At 54.6% G+C, this 9,680-nt stretch overlaps 1 protein-coding gene across 1 annotated transcript; it reads right to left on the minus strand.

Moving 5' to 3' along the window:
• Positions 1–649: 649 nt before the first annotated feature.
• On the minus strand, positions 650–1,634 carry LOC120646407 (protein CUP-SHAPED COTYLEDON 1-like). The gene is made up of 2 exons (XM_039922986.1): positions 1,119–1,634; positions 650–1,006 (listed from the first exon to the last, which is right to left on the minus strand). Exons 1-2 carry the CDS (start codon positions 1,452–1,454, stop codon positions 686–688), a joined length of 657 nt encoding a protein of 218 aa, XP_039778920.1. The 5' UTR covers positions 1,455–1,634; the 3' UTR covers positions 650–685.
• Positions 1,635–9,680: the final 8,046 nt, after the last annotated feature.

Raw genomic sequence — 9,680 nt, forward strand, 5'->3', positions numbered from 1 at the left:
CGTGCGACTGTCGGACTCGGCCGGGAGTCCGGCTCGGGCACGAGATCGGGAACGACCCCGACAGGCAGGGCCCGCCTGGCGGTGAGGGTGAGAGGGGGGAAGAGGCGCGGGACTGGGCCGGGAGAAGGAGATGGGCCGGCGTGGGTTGGGCTGCGGGGAAAGGAAAAGGAAAAGAGGGAAAAGAGAAAGAGAGAGGAAGTTTGGGCTGGGCCAAAAGAGAGAAAGGGGAGAGAGGAAAGAGGAAATGTTTTTGAAATAAAGATCAAGCAAATTCAATTCAATTTAAATTCAAGAAATTCTAATTCAAATTGAAACTCACACAAATAAACAATGCAAGGCAGCATGAATGCAAGACATACAGATGACCTTATTTAATTTAGAAGACAACTAATTATTTTATATTTTTTTATATATATACTAAATTCCGTGTGAAGAAAAATAAATGTTACGAAAATTTTAAAATTATGAGAAAATTGTTGCTTTATTTTTACTTTTAATCACATCCTGAAATCCAACAATTTCAGGGTGTGACATGTTTAAGCTGACAACGGAGTAGCAGAGGTCACATCAGTGAGACCCAGATCATCCTACTCTGAGCGCAATTTGATAGTATTTGCCTTAGAACAGTAAAATACATGGCTACAGTATTCTGCAACTCGCCTACCTAGCTTGTTACTCAGCATCGTCACTGTACGCTGCCGTCACTGCTTGTAGCGCGTTGTCTCCTGCTGTCAACTGCATCGATCTGCGGCGGGGCTGTTTTCTCGAACCGCTTAGCGGTGTCCGTTTTCTGCATGAGGTGATCGTTGATGCATGGAATTGGTGGCAGCAAGGGAAACAGCGGCGTGTTGTAAGCAGATTTCATGGCATCCAAGAAGTGCTCAGCAGCAGATTTGAATGCGATGAGGGAGTCAACACCACCTTGCAGGCCATCGTCGTCCAGGAATGGCGAGGGCCGTCGCAGGTTCGTCGCCCTGTTGAAGATTCTGCACAGCAACCACTCGTCCTGCGCGCAGAAATAATTAGCTACACAAGATTAGAACGAAAGATCTACGACTAGTTAATAATCAAACGCACGCACGCACGCACGCAATAATTAAGCATCGGCTAGATCATACATGTAGCATCGTGTTGGAGGCCGTGGACGATGATGAACCACGTAGCTTGGTACCGGACAACATTAGGGTATCGCGGTCAAGGCGGTACTCGTGCATTACCCAGCTTGTCTTGATACCAGTGGGTTCGCGTCCCTTGTAGAAGACAAGCGTCTTCTTGAAGCCGAGCAGCGTGTTGTCGTCAGCAGCGGAGAGACTAGTGATAATCAACCTGCCTTTGCCAGTAGGCTTCCAGTAGCCTGAGCTGGTGGCACGGTTGGTCCTGGAGCCGGTGGCGTACTTGCGATCCTGCAGGGAGAAGTACCACTCCTGCCCGCTCAACCTTGCATTGTCGGGCATCTCCCACGGTTCCAACTTGGTGATGTCGAGGTCGGGGATGATGCTGGGGGCCGGGCCGGGCGCCGCGGTGGCACAGGTAGTGAACAATTAGCTCCTCGTCCGTCGGGAAGAAACGGAACCCCGGAGACAGATCTCAGTGCGACACAAATCCTGCCAGCGCCTTGCTGAGGCCTTGATCGTCCATGATGTTACCTAAATCTCACTAACTGGTAAAGGCCGGAGGTCGGCTTGACCTCCGGGCCGCTTGATTGAATTGAAAGTGGATCAAGGGTTCTAGTTCTCACGACCACTACAGAAGGGGGGGGGGAGCAACCCCACTAAAGCAAAAAGCAAAACAGCAATAGGATTACAGAGGCTTATTTAGCTATCAATCTCCCCCTAAGCCTAGTGCTGAGTGATCTGCTTGAGTCCTATCCTCCTCCTTATCTCCTGGAACTTAGTCTTGCCCAGCGACTTGGTGAGAATGTCGGCTAGCTGATCAGTAGTCGGAATGTTGTCGGCCTTAATGCTCCCGTCCTCCAATCATTCCTTGATGAAGTGGTACTTGATCCGGATGTGCTTGCTCCTGCCATGGAAGACTGGATACTTGGCCAGAGCTAGAGCAGACTTGCTGTCCACCTTCAGCTCCACCACATCCACCTTGCTGCCCTGCAACTCCTAGAGCAACCTGGACAGCCATAACGCTTATGTAGCGGCAGAGGCGGCGGCAATGTACTCTGCTTCGCAGCTCGACAGCGCCACCACCTTCTGTTTGGTCGATTGCCAGCAGACCAAGCAGCCACCCAGGAAGAACCTGGTCTCGCTGTTGCTCTTGCTTGAGTCGCCGTCGCCGGTGAGGTCGCTGTCGCAGTAGCCGACGAAGCGCATCGCACCGGAGGCACGCTTGTAGTGCAGACCATAGTCCAGCATTCCAGCCACATAGCGGAGGATGCGCTTGATGGCCTGCAGATGCTCCACCGTTGGCCGCTCCATGAATCAGCTCACATAGCCAACTGCGAACGCTAGGTCCGGCCGGGTATGAACCAGATAGCGGAGACTGCCCACCAGCCGACAATAGTGAGTAGGATCGACCTCCTCTGCTTCACTGTCGCGGCTGAGCTTGAGCTTCTCCTCCATCGGTGTGTGGGCGAGGTTGCAGCCCACCATGTCGCTAAGCTTCAGGATCCGCTTGGCGTAGTGGGCATGACGAAGCGTGATGCCGCTGGCGTCCTGGCGCACCTCGATGCCGAGGTAGAAGCTCAACAGCCAGAGGTCACTCATGTCGAACCTCTACTTCATGGCCGCCTTGAACTTCTCCACCTCCTCTGCATCTGCACCGGAGATGATGATGTCGTCGACGTAGACCCCGACCAGCAGGACAGCACACCCTGTGCCCCGCCGGTACATCGCCACCTCGTGCGCGCTCTGCTGGAAGCCCATCTTCTTGAGTGTCGCATCCAGCTTCGCGTTCTAGGCCCGCGGTGCCTTTCTGGGCCCGTACAGCGCCTTGCGCAGGTGGTACACCTTGCCTTCTTCTCCGAGAATGGCAAAGCCTGGTGGCTGCCGCACGTACACCTCCTCCTTGAGGTCGCCATTGAGGAAGGCGGACTTGACGTCCATGTGGTGCACACTCCATCCTTCTTGGGCTGCCAGTGCGAGGAGAACCCGAACGGACTCCATCCTCACTATCGGTGCGAATGTGTCGTCGTAGTCGATCCCCTCCTGCTGGATGATGCCCCGCGCTACCAGCCGTGCCTTGTACTTGATGATGGCGCCCTTCTCATCCTTCTTGAGCTTGAAGACCCATTTCAGGGAGATCGAGCGGTGGCCGGCTAGCGGATGCACGAGCTCCCAAGTCCGGTTCCTCTCCACGGACTCGAGCTCCTGCAGCATCGTCTCACGCCACGCCGGATCGCCTTGCGCTTTCGTGTGCGTGGTTGGTTCGCCGGCATGCGTCAGATGTAGCTCCGCACCGAGGATGTTGTCGATCCTCCGATACCGGAGAGGTTCGCCAGCGTACGACGCGTCCAGACGCTCCTCGTCATCCTCCAGGGGCGTGACTGACTCAATTTTAGTCTGTCCGGCCGCTCACAGAGTCGCCGAAGCAGGGGATGCAAGGGCCGACGCAGAAGAAGGGGATGCAGGGGTCGGCGCCAAAGCAGGGAACGCAGGGGCCGACGCTAAAGCAGGGGACGCAGGGGTCGGCGCTGAAGCAAGAGACAGAGGGGCTGACGCCGAAGCAGGAGACGCAGGGGTCGGTGCCGAAGCTGGGGTCGGAGGGACTGACATTGCGCTCCTAGTCTCCCCCGGAGCTAGAGAGTGTGACGAGGCGGAAACCGCGTCGGCGTCGATCAGCTCGTAGTCAAAGACGAGCTCCTCCGCTAATGACGCAGCATGGTCTGCGCTCTTGCTCCAGTCCCAGCCGCGCATCTCGTTGAAGACGGCGTCGCGCGACACGAGCACGCACCGGGACACCGGGTTGTAGATGCGGTAAGCCTTGGCGCCTTTGGCGTACCCGAGGAACACCCCAGGCCTGCTACGATCGTCAAGCTTACGCACCTGGTTAAGCTCCTTGATGAAATAGAGGCAGCCACGCCATTGCTAGAGCACGCTCGTACCACGCCTCATACGGGGTCATGCCCTGCAAGCTCTTGGTCGGCGACCGGTTCAACAGATGAACTGCTGTCACCACCGCTTCACCCCAGAACTTCGCCGGCATGCCTCATTGCTTCAGCAATGCCTGCGCCATGCCCACCATGGTCTGGTTCCTCCTCTCCACTATGCCGTTTTGCTGTGGCGAGTAGGGAGCGGAGTAGTGACGCGTGATGTCGTCGTCGACGCAGTAGTCGGCGAACTCCGCGGTGGTGAACTCCCGGCCGTTGTCGGTGCGGAGTACTCGCAGCTTGCGCCTGCAGGTCTTCTCTGCCTCCGCCCAAACGCGCTTGATGGCGTCCGCTGTGGCCGACTTGGTATTCAGCAGCGACACCCACATGTAGCGCGTGGCATCATCCACCAGCAGCAAGAAGAATCGCCTGCCGCCGGGTGTCGCCGGTGTCACTGGTCCGCACAGATCGCCATGCATCAGCTCGAGCACCTCCTGCGCGCGGTACTGAGCCTGAGCGGGGAAAGATCATGCCTTTGCTTGGTAACGACGCAGGTGTCGCAGAGATGGCCGTCGTGCTTGATCACCGGCATCCCGCGCACCATGTCTTCCTTGCACAGCTTGTGCAGAGCATCGAAGTGCAGGTGGCCATAGCACTCATGCCACAGCCGCGCTTGACGATCCTTGCACGTGGACCTCCCACGCGGAGGTCGGGCAAAGTGGATCCCTTCCGCAGAGGTCGGGTGAGGCGGACCTCCTCTTGCAGGGGTCAGTGTCGGGCGAGGCGGACCTCCTCCTGCAGGGGTCGGGTGGTCGGGCGAGGCGGACCTCCTCCTGCAGGAGTCGGGTGGGGCAGAACTCCTGACCCCTGGCTTGCGCAGGACGCCGAGGCTTGGCCGCGTCGAAGTGATGGATGTAAAGGAAGTTGGGGCTGCATAGAACTTTGATCATGAGTCATCCGCGCTGAACTCAGATCCTCAGCACGCCTTCCTTGATCCTCACTTCTGAACCGTCCTTGTCCAGCCGCCCGAGGCTCATGATGGAGCTCTGCAGCGCTGGGATGTAGAAGACGCCGTGCAGCACCCATTGCTCGCCGTTCTTCCCCTCGAACGCGATGGAGCCGACGCCCTGGATGGCCACCTTGGACGCATCGCCAAACCGCACCGAGCCGCGCACATTGCCGTCGAGATCGGTGAAGAGCTCGCGACGTCCGGTCGTGTGGTGGGTTGCGCCACTGTCAATGTACCACCCGTCGATCTCCACTTCCGCGGCGGTGTTCAGGGCAATGCAGGCACGTGGCTCATCGAGCTCGAGGATGAGACCGTGCGTAGCTGCCCGCCCTGTATCCAGCTTGACGGTGACGCGCGCGAGGAAAATTCCAGTGTCAACGTCTCCCTCTGCGACCTGTACTGCGCCGCAATTGCGCCGCTGCTGGGGGCAATCCTTAGCCCAGTGCCCAGCGCGGTTGCAGTTGTGGCAGGAGTCGTCACGGCCCATTCTGCGTTCGCCACTAGGGTCGGCCGCGTCTCCAGCGCGGTCCCCCTTCTTGTCCTTCTTGCCGCCGCGGGGACGACGACGCCGCTGCTAGCTGTCCTTGGACGTAGTGGAGTGGTCCCCTTTCTTGCCGTCGGTGCGCTGCTGCTCGGAGTATAGCAGCCTACCCTGCTCTGACTCCGGCACGTGCTCGCGATCCTTGACCACCTTGAACTGCCCGGCAACATCGTCGATGGAGAGATCCTGGAGGTCGAGAAGGGTCTCGATCGAGAAGACCAGCTGCTCGTACCTCTTGGGCATGCACTGGAGAAACTTCTCAATGGCGCGCTCCTCGTCGAGGTCTGTGTCGCTGTTGCGCACCATCTGCTCCATCAGGTAGGTGAGGCGCACAGCAAAGTCCTCAACTTGCTCATCGGGGCGAAAGGTGAGACCTTCCCACTCCCCCCGGAGATGCTGGAGCGCGGCGCGGCGGACACGATCGCTCCCAACGCGTTTGGCCTCGACCGCCTCTCAGGCGAGCTTGGCGGTGGGCTTGTTGGCGATGGTGGCTCCGATCTCTGGCGGAACGGCGGCGCAGATGGCCTCCAGTGCCCAGCGATCCTGCTCGTAGTCGACGTCATCGAACTTGATGGCGTCCCAAAGAAAGCGCACCTGCAGCTTGACCTTCATGAGGAGACTCCACTCGTAGTAGTTCGACCGCGTGAGCATCGGCCATCAGCTCCCGATCTCATGGTAGATCTGCACGGCCGGCGAGTGCCCGCGCCGCCCGTGACGCCATGGTGGAGACGGCGATTCACGTCGGCGGCTACCTCAGCGGCCTCGAGACGCACCCTGCGCACTTGCGAGGCGGCGGTGTCGCCGCCCGCGCCAGGGGCCTTTGTGGCGTCTGCGATCCGGCGAGGTCTCGAGCTGGACGTAGACATGGCAGCTACATGGGTCGGCGGTGGTGGGGAAAAACTAGAACCCTAGGCTCTGATACCAAATGTTGCCCAAATCTCACTAACTGGTGAAGGCCGGAGGTCGGCTTGACCTCCGGTGTAACACCCACATTTTTCAATTTAGGAACCTAAATAAATTTAATTAGATTTTTTATAGGTTCGATAAGGTTTTATTTAATTATCTCGAATTTAGAACATTTATCGTGAGAATGGATAAATTACTTATTCATAAAATGAAATATAAAGTTATATAGGTGTTATCACTAGAATTTGACCGAGACGGATATGGGCCAAGAATTGTCTAGTGGGCCGGTTTTGGTCATCCAGGGAAGAGGCGATCATGGTTCACAGGAGGAGCCGATGGGCTTCTGTTTTGTATATTTTTCCTAAGAGATAGAATAGTTTCTGCAATCGGTTTAGGGTTTGTGCTTTGGCTTGTACTTCAAGTCTCCGAACTATAAATATGTATCTATACCTTATGAATAAAGGGAGGATGACTCACGTCTCTGCACTACGGCCTTCTCCAACACACACCCGGTGCATCTCCAACCCTAATCACTAGGGATTTCCTCAAAGTAAATGTCATGCTGCCCTGATGATTTCATTGTCAGGGCATCATGGCTTTTAGCCTTTATCTCGGTAGATCTTGTACTGAAGCATTTTTGATGGCAAGATCTACTAGTTATCTTACATGCATGTCGATCTCATATGTTTTCATGCTTCATGAGGTGGATCGGTTTGCATGTAGCTCGTTTCGTGTGTTTTAATGCCTTTATACGATCGATAGCATGATTTTGTCTTTGGCGCGTAGCATGCTTTTAGATCGGCACGACATGAGCACCTTATAGAGCATGTTGTAGATCAATCGGCTGTCACAGATAGGTCTTTCTATGCTTAGTCGATCAGTTTATTAGATATGATGTTCCTATGTTCGTATGCGTTGTGTATTTGGCCCTGGTGAGTCAGGATGTTCCTATATTCACGTGTACTGTTCATATGACTCTGTTTAGTGATCGATTTTCTATGCTTAGCAAGAGCCGATCTAGGTTAGCAGTTTGATCTACTTCATGTTTCCGATAAGTTTTTATCTTTGAGCTTACTTTGTTTATCTGTTGATTCACGATCGGAATCGGCTCTTTTGCCGATATCCCGGAGTGCCGATCTTAATGATCGGCACATCATGCCATGTTTGTTCGGAACACAGTACTTAGCCGTTTGTTACAATCCTGTTGTCGATCGAAACCCACCGGCGAGCAGCGACAGGCAACACGAAGAGCCGGGAGGTCGCCGGGGCGCTGGCAGGCACTGCTCCCTCATCGACGGCCCGCAATTCCGTCACGCGCCCGGAGATTCCGTAGAAAGCCGTGCGTGCCACCTGACCTATACCCGATCAGGAGGGTGCGAACGTGCTCCAAACAATTTCCTGCGTACAAAGACACGTGTAAACATAAGTCCGAGCCGTGGTCGGCTCCCCGGGACGACTCTTGCATCGGCTTTAAAGAGCCGATCGAGTCCCGGTGTCAGATTGGATCTGTTTGCATCCAGATGTTGATGAATAAAGCAAATAACTGCAAAGCTGCTTCAATTAAATCTAACTGATCTAATCCACGACGGTAAAAGCTTCACTGCTAGATCGGAACATCCTACACATGACTAGGCCTAATGAACGTAACAGATAGCTAAACCACAACCCAAAACAGAGGCCTAAGAACTAGCAAGAGCCGATTCCCGGAACAATCCCTATCAAGGCTAAGATAAAGCATCTACTACACCACCGGATCATCCAACCCATTTGCAAGGCCTAACCTAGCAGATATTACGCCAACTCCTAGAGATAAGAGCAAACCATAACATATCAGATCTACTAAACATAAAAGAAGTAGGGTGTTGCCTTTACACAGCTAACTCTATGCAACGAGAGCTAGTATAAGATGATAACATGATTGCGTAAAGACAACATGATATTCGTAGATGATAAGCAACAAAGCACGACAGATCTACTAAAAGCCATGCTACGAACATCAAGATAACTAGCATTACTCGCCATCAAAAACACTTCAGTACGAGTAATACCAAGGTAAAAGCAAGAACAACGCTGCCCTGATCACAAGAAGCGATCAGGGCAGCATGGCGCTTACTTGGATGAAACCCTAGAATTAGGGGTGGCGATGCGCCGAGAGTTGCTGTTTGTGAGACGTGATGACGTTCTTCTTTTTCATGAATAACATAGGGTACATATTTATAGTCCGAAGACTTGGGAAACAATCTAAACTAATATTGTCCCGATCGGACTCTATCTCTAATCTTGAACTAAATCTAGAAATACATGGCCCATGTGGCCCAAATGCTCACGGAGGAGCCGATTTACAAGCCTTCTTAATCCTCTGCTTTAAGCCCATCTTGCTTTCGGCCCATAAATTAATCCTGTTAATTTATGGCGATAACACATGCCACCCTGGGTTTGGCAATGATAGTTCCAAAACCACTCCGTCGCTTCATCTTCCCGTTAATGTTCATTAAACACACTGCAACCACCAAGGAAGACGCAACGTCTCTGCAACTGGCTCCTCGTAGAATGTGAAACTGCTGATCCGTCTTCCATCTTTTCACTATTTAATCTCACCCCGAATCGGCTCTTCTTCATAGCAAACTCCTTCTTCCTCCCAAAGCCAAGTAGCGCAGAAAACCCCAGTCCTCCAGCACCAGTAATGGTGATCTCTTCCTCCTCCGACTCCAACTCCTTCGGAGACTCCTCCTCTTCTTCTCCTTCTTCTTCCCCCTTCCCTGCTTCTTCCATCGACTCCATTCCGGAGAGTCGGGAGCCGACGCCGGAGTGGGACCCAACCGCAGCGTACGAAGCGCTGGCTCCTCTGCACTGGGATGCAGAGGAGTTCCTACTTCGGGGTCGTCTCTAAGGAGGACGAGCCCGAAACTGAAGGAGAAGACCTCCGGCTCCTGTTCCAGGAGGAGTCGGAGAGCGGCGACGAGGAAGACCTCTTTTCGGACGGAGTCGACTCCTCCTGGGAAGAGGAGATCGACTCCCCCTCCGACGACGACGAGCCGATGGGTGGAAAGCCCTTTCGGTTCCTCGGGTCCTCCGAGGAGGACAGCGAGGATGAGAACAGCGGCGGCGACGACGGCTAGAGCGACCTCGGGTCTGAAGGCGGCAGCAGTGCCTTCAACAGCGACGACGACGACGACGACGACAGTGAC

Source organism: Panicum virgatum, chromosome 8K (assembly GCF_016808335.1).
Source record: "Panicum virgatum strain AP13 chromosome 8K, P.virgatum_v5, whole genome shotgun sequence".
Lineage (NCBI taxonomy): Eukaryota > Viridiplantae > Streptophyta > Magnoliopsida > Poales > Poaceae > Panicum > Panicum virgatum.

What these genes read in the sequence shown, in the direction of transcription:
- LOC120646407 (XM_039922986.1), bottom strand. Translation starts at nt 1,454, where the DNA reads ATGCCCGACAATGCAAGGTTGAGCGGGCAGGAGTGGTACTTCTCCCTG. An exon ending in CCTCCAACACGATGCTACAT is followed by an intron (nt 1,007 to 1,118) that starts GTATGATCTAGC and finishes TTCTGCGCGCAG; the next exon opens with GACGAGTGGTTGCTGTGCAG.